The sequence below is a fragment of the Candoia aspera genome, chromosome 3, assembly GCF_035149785.1.
Source record: "Candoia aspera isolate rCanAsp1 chromosome 3, rCanAsp1.hap2, whole genome shotgun sequence".
Taxonomy (NCBI): domain Eukaryota; kingdom Metazoa; phylum Chordata; class Lepidosauria; order Squamata; family Boidae; genus Candoia; species Candoia aspera.
The window spans coordinates 146527085-146552414 of record NC_086155.1 but is presented as its reverse complement, the minus strand read 5'-3'; the positions used below and the strand labels follow the sequence as shown (position 1 = coordinate 146552414).

At 39.9% G+C, this 25330-nt stretch overlaps 1 protein-coding gene across 2 annotated transcripts in view; it reads right to left on the bottom strand.

Moving 5' to 3' along the window:
• Window positions 1-25330, bottom strand: part of CARMIL1 (capping protein regulator and myosin 1 linker 1) — a 151509-nt gene that overhangs the window by 17183 nt on the left and 108996 nt on the right. For both annotated transcript variants that reach the window (XM_063298994.1, XM_063298993.1), the window contains exons 27-29: window positions 22047-22222; window positions 20126-20213; window positions 18783-18932 (exon numbers count right to left, since the gene is read on the bottom strand). In XM_063298994.1, coding sequence (XP_063155064.1) covers window positions 18783-18932; window positions 20126-20213; window positions 22047-22222 — 414 coding nt within the window. The remainder of the gene's footprint in view (window positions 1-18782; window positions 18933-20125; window positions 20214-22046; window positions 22223-25330) is intronic.

Here is a 25330-nt window from a genome sequence, read left to right as displayed (position 1 = left end):
AATTTTAGCAAACTACATTTAATAAAAAATAAAATACCCAGTACTTTATATCATGTGGTTTTCTTGCAATTGTTAAGAGCAACTTTTTAAAAAAATACCACATACATATAGTTTTATTTATTTAAACGAACATTTACATTTATTTATACTTTTGTAAGTGAGGCATGCCTTCCTTCCTTTTCCCAGACCAATGAAAACACAAAAACAAAACTTAAAAAGTATATGGTAAGACGGGCCTGAAAGAATAAGTAATAATGTACAAACAAACTTCAGCAAGCCATAGCTATGACCTTGGCAACCTTTTTAGGAAGAAGTCTGAAATTTTTTGGTCAGAGAGGCAACTAATATTTCTGGCAATCAGATTTAAAGTACCAGGTGCCTTGAGGCCTCTCTTCTGTTATTCTTCCTTCTACAGGATGTGGAATAAAAAACTATCTGAATCATAACATTACCATGCTGTGCATGTTTCCACTTCTCCTAACCATAGCCAATGATCTGAAAGGATGAAGAAACACACAGCATACAGTATTACAGGATAGGGATACATTTTACTAAACTGGAGAGAGTTAACTCAGCAAAGAACTGCCAATTTTAAGAAAGAAAAGCAACCCAACTTTGGAGTAATAATTGTAACTTTTCTTCTTAGCAAAATGAAAATTTAAGTAGACATTAATTAATTCTAAAATTCAGTCCAATTCAGGATTTTTGGGAGTTAATGTTTCCTTATCCTGGTTCACCAATACACCATGGGAGGTCAGCCTATGACTTGGGAGCTGCAAGAACATCCAAGGAGCTTTCTCCTTCACTGGCTGCCAGTTTTTGGGAAGCAAGCAGAAATTAGTGATATGGTGAGAAAGGATTGGTAACGAAAGTGAAAATAGTAGGGAGATTTAAATGGGACAATTTTTCCTTTGACCATACCTATGTTTTCCACTTGCATGCTCTCCTCATACTATCCATAAAACTCACTTGTGGGCCTGGACTTCTCCCCGCCCCCCTCCCCCATTTATGATATACACTTCAGTGTAGAACTGAATGAATATATTTAGGAAAAAAACTACAAAAAATGGCCAAACAAGAATGCAAATGGTGAAATGTGCATACATAATTTGTTTGAACACTGTGAGTCACCCAGAGTTGCTGAGTACATCTTGTGATAGTGTTGGAAGAAAAAACTTCCTCTTGTCTGTCCTACAATCTCCCTACATTCAATTTTATTAAATGACCTTGGGGTCTAGAATAATGTTTCCTTATCCATTTTTTTTACAAAATATATATCCTTGTCATGCTTTTTTCTGGGCTACAAAGCTTCAGATATTGTGAATTTTCCCCATAGCAGAGTCAATCCAGCTCCTTGATTACCTAACTTAACACCTGTCATGAGTGCCGTTGAGCTAAAGTCATCAGCGCAATGGCACACATGACAATGACAAGGAAATAGGTAAAGGGGTACAAGATAAGTAGCCATCAACCCACAACGACTAACGGCTAACAAACAATAGCTAAACGGATCACGGAGCCACCCAAGCCATCAGCGGCAATACAACGGGGATCGCCCAGCTGAAAGCAATCAGCAGAAGAATGGGAAACCTGATGATGGGCGATCCCGGAAACCCTCACCCACCGGCAGGGCAACGTATTGGACAAAGGGGAGTGACGTGACCGTGAGCGAGGGGGCGCTGACCGGCGCGGGGTATTTAAACCCCGCACCAGCGCGCTCCTGTCACTCTCAGCTTTTTTCTACCGACGCTGTACCTGCCCTGCAATAAACCAGAGCCTGATTCGCAAACCAGTGTCTGAGTGTTATTCAGAGAGAGACAGCGCATGACATAAAGCTGAGAGTCATAAACTCAGCCTCGCCGAGCCCCACCGGACGACAACGAGCCGCGGGAGGAGTAGACGGCGAGAAGACCAGCAAGATGAGGCCGGAACGGCGCGGGCAAGGAGGGCGAGCCGCGCGGCAAGAGACAGAGGAGGACCGACCAAGGCCAGAGGCACCGCGGACTCCCGGAGCCATGGACGCCCACCCCACCCGACCCGAGCCTCAGCTCCAACCCCAAGGGGAGATGGCGACGGAGGCAACCCGACCGCGGGAGGGAGCAGCACGACTTCCGAAACCAGCGGAGGACCCCGCGCCCCACATCGCACCCCAGCAACGGGCGTGGAGCGACAGCCCCACGGCGCTCAACACGGAGGAGGACGACGGAGACACCCATCAGACGGCGGAGGAAGCGGACCCGCGGCAGAGGGACGATGAACCCCGCCGGCAACCCACCCCCGAGGACGCGCCAACGGAACCGGCCCCAGCGGCGGCGCGGGCTGTGGACGAGGAGGCACGAGCTGAACTCGCGGCCATGCGGGCTCAACTGACGGAACTCCGGACCATGCTCCAGGCGCTTATGCCCCCCGCGCCACCCAACGACGTCCCCGCACAAGCCCACACCCCGAGCGAAGCACCGAACCCACACGGGCCAGCGGAGGACCAGCAGACGGCACAGGCGGCCGACACCACACCCCGGGAAGCGAGAGGCGGGGCCGCACAAAACGCCCGGGCCCCAAAGGACTTCCCCATCTTCTTCGATGGGACCCCCACAAAACTCTCGTTTTTCGTGACCAACGCTAGGGAGTTCATGGGGAGGCACGGACACTCCTATGACTCCGAGGCCGACAAGATCGCCGCCGTGGCGATCAAACTCCAAGACAGGGCGGTGGACTGGTACGTCCAACTGTACGAGTCCAGCTCCCCCGCCCTCGCCACCTTCCCCGCTTTCATCAAAGAGATGAAAAACTACTTCGAAGACCCCCTAGCCAAAGTACGGGCGAAAAGCGCACTCCAAAGACTTAAACAGGGCACCCGCACGGTCCCTGACTACGCCCTGGAGTTCAAAGCCCTCGCGGGGAAGGTCAGCGACTGGTCCGAGACCACCCTGCTGGAAATCTTCAAAAGGGGGCTCAACCGCGACGTTCTCCAATGGGCCCTCTACCGCGACGACCCAGAAACGTTACACGGGTGGATCCACCTCGCGGGGAAAGCCGAACACGCGCACCGCACCTTCCTCATGACAACCACGGAAGACACAAACTATGCCGGGAAAAAGGTACCCGCACCACACGGGGGGATGGCCGGCCCCATATACCCAAAAAAGAAGTTCAACCGGGAGCCCTGCGGGAGGTGTGGCAAATTAGGGCACAAGACGGCGGATTGCTTCGCCAACCGACTGCCGACCAGCGCGCCCAAACCCACTCCGAAAATTAGCCCCAAACCACCCAACCCGGGGCCGCCTCCTCACCGCCGAATGACCGTGGCCACAGCGACACCGGAAGAGGGCTGGGACGCTTACTGGGGGGAAGAGGACAATACAGACCCCGACCAGCCGGCGGGAAATGCTCCCCGCTTGCCCTGAGACGCGTGGCGAGGCAGGCGGTGGGACAGCAACGCGGACCACCTCAACGAAACGACGAAAGCCCCGTAATATTGGCAGCAATTCAACTCTCTGCCAGCAACGGAGCCACCACGGCCGCGGCACTAGTGGACTCGGGGTGCTCAAAAAACCTCATCCACCCCGACCTAGTCGCCAAACTCGAACTCCGATGCTTCCCCCTCCCCACGCCGCTGGCATTCCACCAGCTGGACGGCTCTACAGCGGGAGGGAAACCAGCCACGCTACAAACCGAGCCGGTCACCCTGCAAATGGGCACTCACACCGAGCGCACATCGTTCGTAGTCACGCACATCGGACGGCCCATTGCAGTCCTGGGGATGCCATGGCTCGCGACAAACAACCCGCGGATCAACTGGGAGACCCGCACCTTCACATTCGGCGACGGCGAGTATCGAGCACCAGTTCCAGCGGGCAGAAGCCACCCCACGGTAGGACGAGCGGAGGCGACCACACAAGACGCCGCCACCACAGCAGACCTACCAGAACAATACGCCGACTTCTCCGAGGTCTTCGGAGAGGCAGAGGCTGACCAACTACCCCCCCACCGCAAGACGGATTGCCGGATCGACCTACTACCCGACGTCCCCTTACCTAGACCAAAAATCTATTCGATGACCCCGAAGGAGATGGCAACCCTCCGGGAGTTCATCGATAAAAATCTAGACAGGGGATTCATAGAGCCAGCATGCTCACCGGTCGGAGCCCCCGTCTTATTCCGGGAGAAGAAAGACGGGACCCTACGGCTCTGCACCGACTACCGGGGCCTAAACGCGGCGTCCCTGTCCAACAAATACCCCTTACCCCTGGTGAAGGACATGCTCGCCCACCTGTCCACGGGCAAAGTCTTTTCCAAATTGGACCTTCGCGAGGCGTACTATCGCATCCGAATCAGGGAGGGGGACGAATGGAAGACGGCGTTTAACTGCCCCCTAGGCGCTTTCCAGTACAAGGTACTGCCCTTCGGACTCGCGGGGGCCCCTGGGGTGTTCATGCAGCTCATCAATGAGGTACTGCATGAACATCTGTTTAAAGGGGTCCTGGTCTACATCGACGACGTCCTTATTTACACAAAAACGCACGAGGAACATGTAACCCTAGTCAGGCAAGTCCTCGACAAGCTCAGAAGGGCGCAGCTCTATGCAAAGCCTACAAAGTGCGAGTTTCACAAAGAGCGCCTAGACTACCTGGGGTATCGAATCTCCGGGGACGGCATCGAAATGGACCCCGCAAAAGTCGAAGCGGTGCTAAACTGGGAGCGGCCCCGCAACAGACGGCAACTACAGAGCTTCCTCGGATTCGCGAATTTCTACAGGTCATTCGCCCGGGGGTTCGCTGAGATAGCCCTCCCCTTAACGGACCTCCTCAAAACCAAAGGGGTGGGGGACACCCGACGCGCCAAGAACCCAGGCACAGTGCTGAATTGGACTCCCGCGTGCCAGACCGCATTCGACAAGCTGAAAGCGCTCTTCACTACGGAGCCAATCCTCGCGCACCCGGACCCAGAACGGCCGTTCGTGGTCCAAGCCGACGCCTCAGACTTCTCCCTGGGAGCCATCCTGCTACAGAAAGACCCCACGGGACTCCTGAAACCATGCGCCTACCTGTCAAGGAAGTTCTCCGAGACAGAGAGGCGATGGCACGTCTGGGAGAAAGAAGCCTTCGCGGTGAAATCGGCACTAGAGACATGGCGACACCTACTCGAGGGAGCCACCCAACCATTCGAGGTCTGGACGGACCACCGGAACCTCGAGGCCCTACGAACGCCCAGACGCCTTAGCCCAAAACAGGTCCGATGGGCCCAATTCTTCAGCCGCTTTGATTTCCAGCTGAAGTTCATGCCGGGCAAGAAGAACTTCCTGGCCGACGCCCTCTCCCGACTGCCCCAAGACGAAGAGCCCGCCCCAGACACCATTGGGACGGTCCTATCCGCCTCGCAACTGGGGATGGCCGTGACCACCCGAAGCGGCGCACGGAGGCAGCTCGACTCTACGGCGCAGCCGACGGCGGGACAACCGGCGACGGAAAGAAGCCAACCGCAACTACCAGGGGGAATGCGCACGGACCTCGCCGCCGCCCTCAAAACCGACCCCTGGTTCCTGGCAAACCCCGACAAGGTAACGATGGCACAAGACCTGGCATGGGGGGAAGGCAGAATCTACGTCCCGGACTCGCAACGCCAGGCGATCTTGCATAGGTCACACGACGCCAAGCAAGCGGGACACTTTGGGTTCCTCAAGACCCTACACCTAACACGGCGTCAATTCTGGTGGCCCGCGCTCAGGCGAGACGTAAAAACCTACGTGGCGTCCTGCCCAACGTGCGCTAGGGCCAAACGGGCACCAGGCAAACCCGCGGGGCTATTGCAACGGGTGGCAGAACCCTCCCGCCCATGGGAGGAAATCTCTATGGATTTTATAGTGGACCTCCCACCCAGCCAGAAGAAAACGGCCATTTGGGTGGTGAAGGACTACTTCTCTAAGCAGGCCCACTTCATCCCCTGCACGTCGGTCCCATCCTCACAACAGCTAGCCAAACTCTTCCTCATCCACGTGTACAGGCTACACGGATGTCCCGCACGTGTGGTGACCGACAGGGGCACACAGTTCACCTCCAAATTCTGGCGGGCCTTCCTGAAGCTGACGGGGACCCAACAGGCCCTATCTACGGCTTGGCACCCTCAGACGGACGGAGCCACTGAGGTTCTTAATGCCACCTTAGAGCAATTTATACGATCATATACTAACTACCACCAAGACGACTGGGCTGAACTGCTCCCGTTCGCCGAAGTCGCATACAACAACGCCGCCCACACGAGCACGGGGAAAACTCCGTTCGAAGTAGTCTCGGGGCGCGACTTCGTCCCCATACCGGAGCTACCTCAACCCCCGGAACCCCAGGTGGACGCTAGCGACTGGGGACGGAAGATCGCGGAAGCATGGCCAGTAATCACGGCGGCGCTGAAGGATGCACAGGCTGCCTACAAAGAGCAGGCCGACAAGCACCGGCGCCAACAACCGACGTTCCAGGCGGGGGATATGGCCTATCTATCCACCAAGTTCCTAAAGTCAACCCAACCCTCGAAAAAACTGGGGCCTAAGTACATCGGGCCGTTCCGAGTCACGCAAATAGTGAACCCGGTAGCAATACGCTTGGACCTGCCACACAACCTCCGGAGACTCCACCCGGTGTTCCACACCAGCCTCCTGAAACCGGCAACCACCTCCCGATGGCACCCAAGCACGCCACAGCCCGCACCGGTAATGATCGACGGGCAACACCACTTCGAGATAAGGGACATTCTCGACTCCCGCAAGCAACGAGGAACTCTACACTATCTGGTCAGGTGGAAACACTTCCCCCACCCGGAATGGGTGGCGGCGCACAACGTTAACGCGCCTGACCTGACCAGAGCATTTCACCGGGCATACCCCGACAAACCGCAACCAAGGTCAGCAAAACCAAACCCCCCCTCCGCAGGCCCCCCCCCGCCTCCCGTGCCCCAAGGGAAAGGGCCCCCCCAAGCCCGCGACTTGGGTGGACCTTCCCCCCCCCGGGACTCACTCCCCCCGCCCCGGGCCCACGGGGTGGTGACAAACGTTCGCCAGCACCCTCCCCCCCGCCCCCCGGCCGCGGGGGAGTGGCAAGCAAGTCAACAGGGCAACCTGGGGGCAACGCCCAGGAGACACAACAAAGGCGACGCACTCTAAATAAGGAAAAGAAGGGCCCTACCTGGAGCTGAGAAGCACCCGACCAGCCACGCCTCTCGCGTCGCCGAACTGAGCCAAACAAACAGGGTGTGGCTGGAGCATGCGCACGCCAGGTCAGGACCCGAGCATGCGCACCATGGACACACCCTGGGAAGGCACGTGGTAGAGGGAGGAGCAAAGGGAGGGGCGACAACTACTCCGGCGGGAACTTTGGAAAAAAAAAAAAAAAAAATGTGGCGTTTTGACAGCTCCACGGGGAAAACCCAGAAAACCGGGGGAGAACACTATTCGAAAAGGGGGCAGTATGTCATGAGTGCCGTTGAGCTAAAGTCATCAGCGCAATGGCACACATGACAATGACAAGGAAATAGGTAAAGGGGTACAAGATAAGTAGCCATCAACCCACAACGACTAACGGCTAACAAACAATAGCTAAACGGATCACGGAGCCACCCAAGCCATCAGCGGCAATACAACGGGGATCGCCCAGCTGAAAGCAATCAGCAGAAGAATGGGAAACCTGATGATGGGCGATCCCGGAAACCCTCACCCACCGGCAGGGCAACGTATTGGACAAAGGGGAGTGACGTGACCGTGAGCGAGGGGGCGCTGACCGGCGCGGGGTATTTAAACCCCGCACCGGCGCGCTCCTGTCACTCTCAGCTTTTTTCTACCGACGCTGTACCTGCCCTGCAATAAACCAGAGCCTGATTCGCAAACCAGTGTCTGAGTGTTATTCAGAGAGAGACAGCGCATGACAACACCTCCCAAAGTACCTGCATAGGTGAAATGCACTTTTAATGTTCATTTATTCATTTAATATAGAAAAAAGAGGGGGGAAAGGGGGAAAACAATCAGAAAAAAAGGGAAAAGGAAAGAAAAACAGTATATTACATGTAGAAAATCATACAGCCAAATTTCTAAACAGATCATTAAATCTTGATCACAAGAAATAATATTGATAATCTTTCCATTACATTATTATAGAGTCAGTTTACAACAGAAAGCAAATATATACTGATAAACCAAGATTATAGATTGGGGTTTACTCTGTTTTTCAAATACTGACAAGAAATGGTCTTCACCTAGTTTATAAGGAAAAAGTGAATACATATCAACATCGCAAATCTGGGGTCACACTGACTTTTTAACATTAAAAACAGTATTTTGTTCCCATCCTGCTTGATAAATCCATAATTCTTTCTACAGTTATAAATTAAAGTTTTTGGAATATATAAATAGCACATTCTCATCATTAAATCTATTAATCTTTGTAACACACCATAATAATAAAGTAATAGTTTAACCCAAACCAGGACAATAAGAGAACAAACCTATATCAGCGGTCCCCAATCTTTTTGGCACCAGAGACCAGTTTCGTGGAAGACAATTTCCCCCTGGGGGGGGGGGGGATTTTTCCACAGACCGGGGGTAGTGGTGATTTTTCCACTGACCGGGGGTGGTGGTTTCAGGATGATTCAAGCAATGGAGCTCAGGCAATAATGCAAGCGATGGGGAGCGGCGGTAAATACAGATAAAGCTTCGTTCCCTTGCCCACCACTTACCTCCTGCTGTGCAGCCCGGTTCCTAACAGGCCATGGACCGATACTAGTCTGTGGCCCGGGGGTTGGGGACCCCTGACCTATATCATATGAGTAGATGTTGCTAGGTCATTTTACACTTCCAATATAGCAAAATTGACTGCCAAGACTTTTAAAATATTGCCTGGGGTATCCCTCAAATATGAAAAAGCATTTTTACAGCATTTATCTTTCCCTATAACTCATTGGATTTTTAACCATGTATTTGTTATAATTTATCTGGATTTATTCAGAGAAATTTATCTGAAATAAAAAGTTTGATATTTATATATCCACAGATGAAAAAATGATCCTTGAAAACAGGTATTTAAAAGAATTCAAGCAACAGTTAAAATTATTACAAATGTCTGAACTGTTATACAATATAAATGGATAATTGACCATAGCATTATAATCTATATGCCAGGGTGACTGTCAATATTTCTGCATTAAGATTTAACAAATCAGACAATAGCTTGCACAGCCAGGGAAAGTTTACCAGCCTTCAAAATCACAATTATACAAGCCTCATTGATAGATGATGGAAAAACCTCACTTAGAAAGGCATAATTATAGATTTTGAATAGCACTGGGCAAAGAATCCATTATGTCTTATATTACTCAATGGCATAACCACCAAGATAGGGAATTAAGTTGACAGCATGATCATGTGTAATCTTAGAAACATCATGTATAATCTTTTTCAATAAAACTGAATAATTTATTTCTTGGTGATATTTGATATTATTATACAGAGTAAATTTAAAAAATGATTTATTATGCCAAAATTATTGTAAGCTGTACTCTGGGTATCCTAGATAGTCAAGATATTATTACACTATTGGAACTGTTTCTGCTGAGACTAGTAATTTTATCAGGTCTTTCAATTGCTCCCAATATCTTTGCTTTATACAATTTAATAAATATTCTGTTTCAAGTGCATAAAGGGTATTCACTTCCTGTTTAGTTTTATATAATTCTGGTGTAGGTGATCTTGCATATGTATGCAAAAGTTCCTTAACTCTACCCCATTTGTTTAACTTTTGATTTTTTTCTCTCATATATTTTAAACAGTAATATAATAATCTATGTATGCCTATACCTCAAAGGAATGCCAAACAATAAATTTTCAAAATGTATGTATATACGTGTAGGTATAAAATGTGTGTGTGTGTGTGTATAAAATATATGCATGCTTTAACTCTTGTTATTAACTGGACCCTTTAATAAATATATATTTAAATAACATCTAGAAAGACTGGGATACTCTTTCTTGTTCTAACTGATAATGTTACTGAAACATGATCTGATACAGCTATAATAGCTATACTACATTTATTTATCCATTCAATTATTGATTGATATACTCCAAAATAATCTACTTGAGAACAATTTTGATGTAGAATTGAAAAAAAGTATATTCTTTTTGTGAAGCATTTAAAAGTTGTACATTTTCTCTCTCTAAATTAGCATGTATGCTTGCCATAATTTCCATATATGAGAATTAGATTTATGCAGAATTATCTGATCCACAGTCAAGATAAAAAGATATTCCAAATGTCTATGTAATATATCTTAGTAGGACCATCATAATCAATAAACGCAACACATTTATTAAAATACTAAATCACCAATAAGAAACAAATATTCTTCAGGATCACTTTTTTCCCCTAACAGAAATTCGTAAAGAAAATGCACAGTAGATACAGGGACTGGGAAGAGCAGACAGACCACAAGAAATGTACAAATCCAAGTCTTCATAAATAGCAAAAGGAAGCTACAGTATTATGGATAGAAAATCTAAGGTCAGAATGCTGAAGGATTTTGTTAGGCACACATTTTTAAACAAACCAATCTTACTAACATTTTCTGGGGTACTACTGGAACAAAGTTATGTTTTAAAATAAGTAAGATTGTACTAAAATGTGTGTCATACAGTTAATGCACACATAGTTTATAAAATAATACTCTCAAGAATAATGCAAATCTGTGAATTTTTAAATATATGTAATTTATTATGCAAATGGCTATGAATGTTTTACTTTTTATAATTATTACATCAAACTAAAATATGTTAACAATGTGGATCAACATTAAAAGGTTTAAAAAGAAAGAAAAAGTAAAAAGACTTATGATGAACAAATGCAAAATTGACACACACTGGAAACAGATGTTTCCAGCTATCATGGCTACTTCAATGAAGAATAAGAAAAGTCTTCCTTTTCCCAAGTAAAGCTCCATTTCTAAATAAAATGATTTCTCTGGATTCCTAAGGTAAGATTTATGATGATTGCAGAGAAACACATTACATCCCACTTCAAATCAATTATCTCTTCAGTGATACTTGTCAGAGGAGGTGTACATTTAAGAAACAATGGTAAGAATTCTCACATGTTGATTCTTTCATCTCCCAAGGAAAAAATAAATATTTCCCTGTTATGGCCTCTTATAAATGAAGTGGAATTTATATTTTAAAACACAGAGCATCAGTCTTGGTTTTAGGAAATGCCTTATATGCCACTGCTTAGCATAATTAGAGCTGAAGTTCTTTAAAACAATTAAACACAGTACACTCTCTGTTTCTGCTGCCTCTTGCGCCCTGTTCCAGTCTTTCAAACTTGCTGAATGGATTTTCATTCTGGTCAGATGCAGTCAGTTTTTCTTTTCTCCCTTCCAAGGAGCAAATATAGCATGCCAAGCACAAATAATTCTATGTAATAGAAAATACATGACCATACAGTGACAGAAAAATAATACCTTTTGATTCTTAAAAACTTTCATTTCATTAAACTGATAATACTATTAACAAAACCTGAATCAATTTATGTTAAACAGTTTTATGTGAGCATTCTGCTTGGTTGTGGACTTCTGCCGTGTGAAGTGTGTTTAAATTCACCACACATCAAGATAGCTAAAACTTCCTGTAGAACTGAACTTTGTTCCAAATGGCTGCTTATTTCTCCCTGTAACAGCAGACTTATACTGTACGCTCCCAAGAGTTTAGTAAGACAGCTGAGAAGCAAATGGAGCAAGAAAGCAAAGTAGGCTAGAAACAGCAGAACTTAAAAAAAAAGAAGTACTTACACTTGTACAGCAGAGAGTCTCCATGCAGCCAAAAGAGAAAGATAAAAGAATATGAACGGACAGCAGAAAAAGCTGAAATAGTTTTAGAGGAGAGACGGAAGGGGCAAGCAGTGCTGAAATTTGGCAAATAAAAAAATATAAAAGCAGAACTATGCAAAAATGAGAGATAAAATTTTCATGTTAAGAAAAAAATAGCAATAGCTCTATATCATATATATATAGATATATATATAGATGAGAAACAAAGAATCTCACTCCAGCTTCATTCTTTGAAGTGTGTGTAAATTGAATTGTACAGGTGGACAGAAGGGGAGGGTAAAGTGAAGATCTTTCATATAGGATTTAACAGCACTTGAAGGGGAATATAAAGATTTTTCATGTAGAATTTCACAGCTCTTTACAAAATTTTGAGAATCTTAGTTTTTAATGGAATGAATGCAACTTTTCTGGCCAAAATGGTTAAGGGCTAGTAGTGCCCTCAACTTGAAGTGTTCTAGTATTTATACAGTATCATAACTCAGTGTTACCTGTTCTAGTATTCAAGTCCTGCTCCATAAATCTATGATACTTAAATGCTCAGTGAAGGGCCAATATATTCATTCAATATTCTAGTGTCAAGGACAATGATATTAACATATAATGTAAAGACAAAATTATTTTTTATTGCATATTCCTGTTTTACGTATCTTCTGGAGGACAATCCAAAGACCTTCAAATCAGTCCTTTTCTCTGGAGAAGCACAGCCAAATCAATCAAGATTTTCAAATTAGCCTATCCTCAACTGGGGGGTGGGAGGTGGCAAAACCAGGTTATCTTAGAAAAAGTGAAAAAAGAAGGGGGAAATATTAATAAAGTGCATATAGCTGCTCATCTTAAATACATAAATCTGGGCAGTGAACAGTACATATCAAAAACCCTTAATCAGTTAAAATAGTCCAATCAAGGAAAAAAAATGACCAAAGCACACAGAACAATATCATAAAAAAAAAACAAATCTTGGACCTAACACTTGGGGGGGAAAGCCAGGTTTTAACAGCCTTCTGTCATTGTCATAGTTGTCATTTCCTGAAAAAGATACTGTAACTATAAAGAAAAAGGGGAAAAAACATTAAAAATGTGAACATGACGGACAGTGTAAAGACTGTGACAACTGTCCCATATAAGCCCATAGAAAAGACTGCTGGTCCTCCAAGCAACAATGACAGATACCCTGGGAGATGAGATTAGTTCAAATACCACTGCTTTGTATTGCCAATGTCTCTATTATATTCAGTGTCTCTGTTATACAGAGATTGCCCCTAACGGGCATCCACCAAAAAGCTCAAGTGACTGTGTCTGATCGGGATGTTACAATAGCCCTCTGACAGTTCCTGTGATTCTGAAACACACTCTTCCAGGATAGCTGTTGTGACAGACCTGAGTTTTCCAACCCTGAAATACTGTGCAGAAGGAACTTGTTCAGATATCACTTAACCCATTCAGTCATCACTGAACTTTAAAAATACACCTAACCCTATAAAAGAAAGAAATGGTATAAATCCTGGAAAAACTCTAGTCCAGTGTTTCTCAACCTTGGCAACTTTAAGATGTATGGACATCACCTCCCAGAATTCCCCAGCTACAGAATGCTCCAGTCCAAACTGGAAGGAGGCTCCTCAGTGACAGACTGAACTTGAAACCTCCAGAAGCTTCTTCAGTGATTTGGATAGATGCAGACAATGTTGATGCAAAAATTGGTATTTTTCTCACCAAGATTTCCATGCAAGGAAAAATAAGAATGAAAGAAAAGAGTGCATTTTTTTGTGGCTGACAATAATAGAATCTAGTAACAGTCAAGAATTTTACCAAGGCTCTCAAATCACAGAACTCTAGCAGTGTTTATTGATCTACGCTGTATCTATCATTCAGGTACAGGAATGTTAAGGAATTTTGCAGAATCTGTGAGACCTAGCAAGGTATATACTGAGTGCTTGCCTGGTAAATTCTGGGTCAAGTCTGCTTTTTGTACAGTATGCAAATTTCACATAATTTGATAGCCACTTTAATTATTTTGAGCAGAAAATAAAGAAGCTATAAATTACTATTCATTTAAGTACCCTAATCCCTTTACCTGCCTTCCTTGAGAATTACTCTAGAATTATGCTATGTCCATATACATTGGGGGGGAAATGCAACATAGAGAAACAGGAAGGAATCAATTACTCTTTTTGCCACATCTCAAATTAGAAGAATTTTCATGCACAAATTTGCTCCATTAGCTTTTAAAAACCTTGTAGATGTTTACAGGGGTCACATCATTTATACAACATTCGATCACCAAAAAAAAAAAAAGTAAGAGGAACACGGACATCCTTTATAGAACCTTCAAACCTATAAATATCATTTTGAACCAAATGCCTCTAAATCTGTTCCTCTGAAACTTGCTAAATGATCCCATTAATGGGGTAAAACGCTTGCAAATTTCATTTGATTCTATTAATATATTTAAAATGTGATTTTCAGTTCCCTTTTAATGTAAAAATTAAAAAGTTGCCTGACATCTGGTAAAATGAATTTCCTCATAAATGGATATATTATCTGAAAATTTCATTCAGTGCTGACATTCTTGGACATAGTGAAAACAGAAACAATGCAAAAAAGGACACTAAAATGATTTGCAACATAGATATAATATACAATAAATTTTAAAAATGGATAATTATTCTTCTATGCATTCAAAATAATTCAGCAAAAATCCAAAATAAAAAAAAATCTTAGAAACAAACATTCTTATATTTGTTCACTGAACTCAGGTTTCAAGGACAAGAATGTGCCATAATGAGAATGATTATTTAACAAGGAATATGAACATTCTTGAAACATATAGCATACGTTTACCTCTATTGTAAATCTGCTTGGTTCTGAAAATTTATACTAATTTCCTTTCTTTTTGGCTCTTTATAGCTTTTAATTTTTACCTATTTTATCCTTTCCTTTGTGTTGGCCTTATGGTTATAATGTAAAGCTTTATTGTAAACCACCCAGAGTCCCCTTTTTGGGAGAGATGGGCGGTGATAGAAATTTGAAGGATGAGTGAATGAATGAATGAATGAATGAGTGAGTGAATAAATAAATAAATATAATAAAGATTTGATGTGATGTGATCTCTATTTTAAGCAAAACAAAAAAAAAGACTCCCACAAAAATAAGGCATAGAAAAATATGATTTAACTGCTGTCCAGAAATGTGGTATTAACCTAGAAAACATGGCTTGGCTTCCTGCTACCTTCAGGATCATCTCTTCTTATAGAATCTACCCACCCTGTACAAATTTCCAGGAAAGTTAAGGAAATGGAGGTCTGAAAGTAATCCTCCTTGGTTGGTGGTAACCTGACAGTACGGAATGGTTGTTCTCTTTGGTGGTAATCTGACATTGTGGAATAGTTTACCCCCAAGATTAACTTGGCTCACACAATTGAGATTAGATCAAGAAGTTCCAGTTTAGCCTTAGAAACACTGCAATGAATTAACAGGGATCTCCATTTAGTAGTGAAATTATGGTTTTCCATTTGCATAAATTAAAAAAAACCAATTCTATTTATATAATATTTGGGCAATTACAGTGGAGTTTGGCATATTATTGTTTCGTGATTTTTTTTTAAATTCTGACACTGGTATATTTTCTAAATTAACTGGATGATGGATTTTATGGGAGGATTAAAGGGATGACTGTGGTTTTACGTATTTTTTTTCTATTTTATTGTTGTAAACCATTGTGATTCTAATGATTTGGTGGCATATATATTTATGTAATCAAATAATTAGAAAACTGGTAAACATAGTTCCTTGCAATAATTTGTGATAAAACCTACTTGATGATAGGCATGCTTACAAGGAACACATGATCATGGCATCATTTACAAGTATGAAGGGTAAGAATAAAGAAATAATGTATACCTTACTTAAAAACAGAGTAAGAGGTTAATGTAGTTTTTTTTAATCTTTACTGAAGATGGTTGGAAGTCACTCTTTTTTCTATGTCTCTTTCTTTTTATTTATGCATTTTTAAGCTCGTGCTTTTTCTGTTTCTTCTTTCTTCAATCTCTTTCTATCTTTGCATGTTTTTCTTGTATTTTGAAATTTAATGAAGTTTCTTTATTTAAAGAAAAAGTATGAAGGGATGGATGTTTTTTGGTGCTTTTAACTCAGCCTGAACAAGTTCATCCAATTTTTTTTTTTTACCACATTTTTTTTGGAAATGGTTTCCTAGGGCTGAGTGACTCACAGACTCCAATTTTTAGCCTGGTGCCTTTAACCACTATACCAAATTGGCTCTTTGTGAAGACTTAGTCCTCATTATATGCTGTCTTCCTTTCCTCAAATGCTAAGCCTGATCCATTAAGGTTCCATGAATTCCCAGAATCACTGAGCTTTCTCTAGAGCATTCTCAATTCCTTTCTCTCTGTAATCATAGATGGCAGATACAATCAGATATCCCTTTCACACAAAAGGTGCCCTGTGTCTGATGAAATTTAAACCTTCCAACATGTCTTTATGATTTTACAATGAATCATGCTCTCAACTAATCCAATCTTTAATAGATAACCTGTCTATTAAAGCCATTGGTCATTCAGACCAATGGTATTTAGAATTTTTCTTAAAAGATAAACACCCTAAAATCACTTTGCTGAATTCTGTGCCCAAGCCGTAAGACTTTGCTATGTTCAGACCTGACAGCAGAAGTTGGTAATTCACTTAATTAATGGGATATTGTTTTCTCAGATTGAATTTGGTTGTTTTAACTTTTATGCTCAAATAAAATGTTTATTTGTTCATTCAAAGTTGCCTGAAGATATAGATTTACAGCAAAAAGAAAGAACCAAAAACATACATTTATTTTCCTCAGGAATGTTAGGATTTAATGTTGAAATCAAAGTAAATGAATTGAAGAATTCTGTTACAGGATGGAATGGAGAATGACCTATTTTATGTATATAATGTGAAGTCTCCACACAAACAGACTTGGTTTGAATAACCTATGAATTTTACCAAGGCCATTCTAATCATAAACAACACTGATTATGAGGAAAGCCAAGCAATGTATTTTTAAAAATTCAATGTATAAAGCTATTAAGTAAAGCTTACTTGACATTAGATCAGTTAAGGAGTTCCGGTTTAGCTTTAGAAGCACTGAAAGGAATTTCTCCTAATGTTAGTAATTAAATGTTGTTGTCCAAGTGTTTCTAAATCTGAATTGCACAACTGAAGAACCACTTTTAAATAATAAAAATGATTGAATTAAAAAAAAAAGAAGTTGGTATATTGGAAAGCAAAACACTAGCAGCCTCTTCTTCATTTCAAGGAATGCTTCAAGTCATCAAATGGATCCAATAAAATTAATTAGGAAATAAAAATATTGGATTTCTACAGTCCAATGCTTTGCTTGGAAGTATCCCTTATGCTCTGAAAAATGGCAAGGGTAAGCACAAATATTAAGGAATGTCCTGTGGGATGGCTGGCTTAGTGGGGCAGGTAGCTTTCAGTAAATTCATGCTGTATAATTGATTATATCTCCCTAAGAGTCATTTTGCATGAGTACCCATACAGTAGTATTTTCTCAATATATCTTTACTAACCAAAAGAGATTGGAAGGGTGCTTTATCAGTTGGCCGCTGTGCTCTCCCGCAACTTACTTCATACATTTGTCTTGAAGCAAGGGATGAAGTCAAATTTACATCAGAAATAAAAATTCCCTACTAGAAATTCAAATATTGGCTAAAAAGTATTAGTATAAAAAGAACTATTTAATATGAAGTTTGACATATACTTCCTTTTCAAACTAACATTTCCTCTTTGTCAAATAAAAATCTATAGAACATCTATATGTTTATATAAAATAAACTATAGCTTGCACATGTGGTTTTAGTCAGATTTCTGGAGTACTTGCTACATTTCAGGATTTTTTACAAGGTGCCTAGCAATGTCATGCAGGTTGGGTGATTATAAACCTTTTGTGGAAAATCTAATGCAGCCGTGTAGACATATATTTCCAGATAATTTATAAAAATAGCAGTCATAAAGAACAACAATGTTGTGCCCTTTTTTTTTACAGAACTGTTCATAAGAGATAGATATCAGTCTGCAATATTTAGTGCACAAAGCTACAAAGGAGTCTTGTTGGCATCTTGTGGCCAACAGTTTTGTTATGATGTACATTTCTATAAAATGTAATAGATATGAAAATATGAGGGTCTGAAGGCCTCATTTCTTCTTTGGCTGGTATTCATTCCAAGAAGAGGATGAGGCCAGGATAAGAAATGGACAGGGCCAAGATTAGCTAAATTTAATTCAATTTACATTTAAATGAAATATAAATAAATACAACATTCTTCTTCTTCACATATATTTATGAATAATCTCCATTGCATTAAAAATATTGTTTAACAGTAATTTTTGGAGAGGTTCTCTAATGAGTTCCAAAATCTAAAGTTCAACTTTCTTACTGTGAATGACTGATAAGGATGACATATTCATAAAGTTTAATTCATTTAGTATTATGAACATGAAAATATGCATGCATAAAAATAATCAGAGACAACAAGATTTATAATAACAAATTACCTATATTTGGGTGATAACTTTTATAAACATAAAACATAAACAGGTCTACTTAAATCAACATGTACTGAAAATACAGTTATTACAGTATGGACTGATTTATGGAGGCAATCAATACTAATATGTCAACAATCAGATCTGTAATAGATGGTAAAGTAGAATGAAATAAAAGGTGTCATAAACATTTAAGAAAGTGAATATGAAAAGTGAATGTCCAGAGTCCCTCTTTTGGGGGAGATGGACAGTGATGAAATTTGATAAATATTTGATAAATGTTACAGTCTACATATCTTTTCTGACAATTGCTATTGCAAGTGTTCAAATGAGCTACAAAGTTTAAGAGATTTAGTCAAAGATTACAGATGTCTTACCATACATGTATCTAGGTCTTCAAAACGTTCAATTTCAGTTAGTTCCTCAACTGTAATGATAGAACGTTTAGTAGATTTATCTTCTGCTAATTCAATGTCCAATGATTCCTGGTGAGGCAGGGGTTTACCTCGCCTGGTCAAATGATCAGCCTAGAGGAAAGATTATAGTGGAAGCATTCTTTATAAAATGGAAATATCGATAATAGATAATTCTAAATAAAGTTGCTGATGAAAATGAGCCAAATTAGATGTACAATTAATCATGTGCAAAACTGAAGTGTGTTTGAAGGCCATCTATCTAACAGTTTGTTGGATGCTTGAAATCAAGATATAGAGTATCTGCAAAACATCTGCTGTTCAATTTCAATGGTCTCTAGCAAAGCAGAGTCCATCAAACCTTAACTGGTTTCACTGTCATATTGTTCTTACAAGAAGCTTCTCCCAAAGTTCAATTGAACCCAGTGCTTATGTAACTTAAGCCCATTAAATCTAGTCCTATCTTCTCAACTCTCTGAAAACAAGTTTCAAGTACTTGCATATTACAGCTTTTCAGGTATATGAAAAATGTTTGTATCCTTACACTCAAACTTTTCTGTAATTTATCCACTTCTTCATAATAATTGTTTTCTATACTACTGATCATCTCCTTATTACCTGCCTATTTAGATATGTATTCATCTTTTCTAGAATATGTAACCCAAAATGACAAGTACAAAACTATTACTCCCTAGCATTTAGAAACTCTTCTATTCATGCACTCTAAAATTGCACTAACATATTTGTATATATACCATGATGGTTACTTCATGCTCTGCTTACAATCAGTTAGGATTTTGAGATCTTTTTCACATGCATTGATATTACATACCATGCTATGATTGTATATTCTATTTTTGCTTTAATGAGGTTAATTACCTATTCTTCTGAAATTTGCCCTCCTTGACTTGCCTTCTATGATAGCAATTTTGCATTTCTTTATTAAAATCAGTTTTCCTGAAATCCAACATATAAGCTTGACCATGTTTACTTTTGACCAGTAATCTAGCAAAACGTTTCAGGAAATATTAAAGTAACATTCAGTTTGGCGTAAAAATAAACTGATTTTATATAGGATTCACCTTCCAGTGCTATCTCACTCATTCAAAAAGACTCATTCAAAAAGAGTCTCCAAGATCCATAAGATGTAATTTATCTATATCACTCTGTTTACACTGATATAGATAAATTACATCTTATGGATCTTGGAGACACTTTTTGAATAGGGCAGGTAAATGCAGCAGAGCAAGCAAATCACACTGAACTGTAGTATCAAGTTAAATACATGCTGTTGTACAAATACTTGCCAGTTTATGATGGCAATGAGAGAGAGCATCAAGGATTTCATCTACTATTCGATCTGATAGAAACGAAGCAACTGTCAGCTTTACTTCACTATGCAAAAATGGAAAATGAGAATACAAAATATGAGTCCACAAAAGAAAATTTATACTACAGGTTATATTATGTATGCATTAGCTAGATATCCTCAGTTCTCCAAAAAGAAGTATGAGAATATGCAAACGATAGAAAAGGTTCAAAAATAATATTTCATTTTAAGCTTAGAGAAAAGGAATGTTGCATTAACTCTCACCAAATGACACTAAGGTTTAAAACACAACGGTGATCCATTTAATATAAGATGAAGCCCATGATAAAACATGATACAACCACTTTAATAAATAAATCTGGTGTGTTCAGGTTTTTTAAAATTCATATATTTCATTAAATTTATTACAGCTGCCTACTCTAACAGACTCCCTTTTGTAAGGGTAGCTTACAAAATATAATTTTTATGTCAAGAATTAAATGCTAATTGCATTTCTTTTTTTCATAGTCATTCATTTGTACAAGGAAATTATTTTACTGCTTCCATAGTACTTAGTATCATTACTGCATGATTGCAATTTATTTTGCTACGTAATGAGTAAACAACCTAAGCTGAACTACTTGCATTTACATCAGCAATAGCTTAAATACTTAAATTTCTTGGTGAGATTCCAAGACTATTGAAGGGGGGGGTTGTCTGTTTGTTTTAATAGTATTATTTAAATGAACAAAATTGCCATACTATAACTATATACTATGAATACATGCAATTTACCCAGAATTAATTATAACGACCTCTGTTGATAATTGCAACAAGTTCTGTTTATAATTAAAGTCTCTCTTGAATCCAGCTTGACTCTTGGGGAGGAGTGGAAATGTCCTTTTTTATGGCAGCAATATAGAAGTAGTTTGCTATTGCTTTCTTCTCAGATGTTTTTTGATATTCCGGTTAACCTACAGCCCTGAAATTCCCAGGTGGTATCACATCCAAGTATTAATTAGGTATGCTTAACTTCAGCTAGGGGTTCAAACGCTAGTAGAGAACAATTTGCAAGACACCAAACTAAAATAATATATTTTAAAGCATTTAAATTCAGTTAATATTAATTATTTCAGTTTATATTCCATAGAACTGACTAAAGACTGAAGGGAAACTTGCAGTAAATCTTATGTCTGCAAAGAAAATGAAGTTTGTTTCAAGAAAAAAAAAATAAGGATATTGTACCTATTAGATGAGCCAAATATCTAATAATTGGAATCTAAGGCATTATTTTATAACACTGTGCTTCAGAACAAGCGTAAGCAACCTGTAGCCTATAGGCTACAGGAAGCTCCCAGCTTTTCTTTTCTTTTTCACCATACTTGGATCCACCTCCCTCAGGATTACCTTGTGAAATTTTGGTGGCAATCTTCAAGTAATAGAAATACACATTCTATAAGTTTTTAAAAGATAAGCAATAAATTTTCTGGTTTCAGCTTCTAGAAGAATTAGTATACTTATTTGTATATGTGCTCAAGTAGGTGGCATACAAATGCTGCCAATGAATAAATAAATATTTTAACTTTAAAAAAGCCAATCCACCCAAAAATGTTTTAAAAAGGCATTAAAAAATTTGCCCATCTCTTGTGCCATCACCATGTCACCATCACACATCTTGTGATCTTCAGTAGTTTAAATTTTAAAACATCATAATACAAAAATAATACTATAATCTGAAGCCAGAAAAAAAATTGGTTTTCCTTGCCTAAAAGTATAGATGGGAACAGTTTTCAAAGTCTAGAATAGCTAATATTAAGGCAATCACTATGAATTGTTCCAGAGAGAAGTACTGTAGCTCTTTTAGCAAATCAAGTTATACACTCAGTCCATAGATGAATCTACAAAGTAGTTTGGCTCACCTAATTTTATTAAGGATATCCACTCCAGACTGCTCCAAGAGAACATTTTTAACAAAGGTCCGAGGAATGGAAATTTTTTCAGTACATGCCTCGATCAAGTCTTGTCTTATATGTGCTTTCTTCATTGCACTTGGACAGAGGTTTTCGGCTGCATCTACCATTGACTCAAGCAGTGTCTGTGGCAGAAAGTAAGGGGAAGCAAACTTTTAAAAGAAACTACAGGAACCACAGCAGTATCTCATTCGTAACACCACATGCCTAATCTGTGTTTTAGACACAAAATTACAAAGCAAATTGGAAAGACTGTAAGAGAATTCAATAGCCTTCAGTACTATTGCCAAAGACAATTGATTAGTTCGTATTTTTGAAGCAGCTGTCCATCACACATAGCTTGAATAAAGGATAGTGTACTGAATTTATTTGTTCCTAATAACATAAATCCATTTCATTAAAGGGAAATATCTCAAAGCATATTCAAATATTAGTAAGAACTCAATCTTTAGGTTTTGGTTCATTTACAGTTTGCACAACTTTTTGAAACCTGGGACTTTGATAAAATAATTGGAACAGAAATAAAATATTTTGGAGTAAACAACATGAAATTATTTTACAAAGGTTTTCATTAAAAACTTTTACATTTTTCTTTTATATAAAAGCCAACATATTTGGTCAAATATGCTCTCTTTTCTCAATTCTTTCAATGGTTATGATAAAATGAGAAATTACCAATTTTAGAACATGCTATGATATAAAACCACCTGAAAACCATAATGTTCTTAATAAGCACACAACTGGAATGACTTGCAAGCATCAATATGTTGGACTGGACTGTGTGTCTGTAAGCTTTCCAGGACTTACTGAAGAAATAAACAGTTTAAAATGTTTTTTTATTCAGTCAAAACCATTAAATATTTTACTCTGGGCATTTCTAATAGCAGAGATACTATACAACTGAATTTCTTTTTCAGTTGAGAGGCTACTAACTTGCCAGGTCTTTCAACTTGCTCCATACAATGAATATTCAGTTTCAAAAATATATTGCTTCAAGTCTATTTTAAGTGTCTGTTTAACACTCATAAAATAATTCTGGCGTAGGTCATCTTGCTCAAACATTCTTTAACATTTTCCCCATATTTTCATTTCCATAAAGCATAAGCAGTAATATGACTATATATATGCACACACAAATACATGCACACCTTAATGGCATCGCAAAGAACAATAAATTTGCTGAATGTATATTTGAAAAAATACCTTGATATTACTATGGCATAAACTTAAATAACCATCATTTCTATATTTGATTTATTAATTCATTCAACTAAGGATCTAAATACCAGAAACTTATCTAGTTGAGAACCTAGATAAAGTGTAAAAGAAATTTCTACACTCTTCTTCCAAAGGTTTTAAAAGTACCCACAAAATTGAACTCTGACATATAACCTTGCAATACTTTCATATACTGGTATTAAATTTAGGTGGGGAAGTATTTTGATCTAATAAAGTAACAAAATTTGGTCAAAATCTCCAGTCATAATTATTCCATCAACAAACAAAGCAAAAAAAAAAAAAAAGCTCAAAACATCTATGTAATATGTCTGGTTAATCCTTAGAGGAACCATAACAATTAATAACTGTGGCACATATATCAAAAGAATCATCAATACAGGTAGTCCTTGTTTAGTGACTGCCTTGTACAGCAACTATTTGCAGTTATGACAGTAATGAAAAAGCACCCTTGCGACCAATGCCCATGTTTAAGACCTTTATAGGTCTGTAAAGCAAAGGAAAGCTGAAGTAGGATCATAACTACAGTCACACTTAGCAAATGCTTCAATTAATGACCGAGTTGCCAGGCCAATTGTGGTAGCTAGACGAGGATTGCTTGTTTTTTTTTTCTCAATCACTGACTGATTTCTCCACCACAATTTTCCCCCTTCAATTTATACTGCTACCCACTTGCCAAGTGACTTTGGATTTTAAACAAAGTATTTTAAAACATCAAGTTACAGATAATCATTTTTTTAAAATGCCAGGGACAATAACTCACACTAAAAACTGATTCATGCAACATCTGGTCCTGTGCTGGGGAAAAACCAGGTCTTCAGGGCCTTTCTAAAATCCGGCAGGGTAGGACCAATCCAACTTTTGAATACTTGTTAATCAAAGTGACTACGCTTCTAGTAAAGTTTAGATTTTCACTTATGCACACTAGACCAACCAATCTCATTGATAAGAGATGCTTCTCTTGTGGCAGGAAAATGAGTTTCTTGCCCACCCAAAAAACAAAAAAGAGCCCAATTTGGTAATTTGGTAAAATGGCCTCCTATATTCTTCAAAATTAACAGGGATGTCATATTGGGCTACAATGAAGAAAAACCTGTGTATGTGTGTATATATACACATACAGATATAGATATAAGCATGTGCTAACATAAATATTTACAGAGGTCAAGGAAAAGAAATAATTGAATTCATAAAAAAGCTAAAATAAAAGGATATAAATGGTATCAGTTTATAACAGTCAAAACACTCAAATATAGTCAAAGCAAAAAAAAATGAAATGAAATCCTATTTACATTAAATGGCATTGCCATGAAATATTAAACAATAAATTGTTAATAACATATTGAGAATAACAAACATCTTGTATTCTTAGTTTAATAGCCACTGCCATAATTTTGGTTGTAGCAAGAATCACCTTGAAATTTCTGTCAGACAACAACAGATTAGCATATTCAAAATTGGACCTGTCTGGTATTGTTTATAGTATGGGCTAGATCAATTCCTGTCAACTCTCTGCATAGAAACTTCAAACTAGAAGAACATATTCCAGTGACTCTTTGTTACTTATTTACTGCCTAAATGAATATACCAAGAGGAAAAAAAATAAAAACAGACCTCCTTCCTAAAGCAATACAGAGCAAAACCAAATAAAAACCAAAAATATCTAAAAACATTTAAAATATACACTAGAATTCCCAGATGGTGCATACTGAAATTACAGTACAGGAGCTCCACCTCTGAGTCAGGTCAGCCTGTTTCCCTCTAAAAAGTAAAAAATTAAAAAGACATTTTAAAAATTGCTATTCCTTTATATTCTGATAATCCTATAGCAATAAATTTCTCAGCAGAGCTGATTCCTAAATTTTCTCATGCCAGTATCCAGGGGTAAACAAAAAACATTTGGAAAAAGAAAAAATGGTTTAGCTGTCAAATGGGCTTTAGTGAATAGCTTCCACTTCTGACTTGTTTGTGCAGGAAGATCTGAAAAATTCATTATT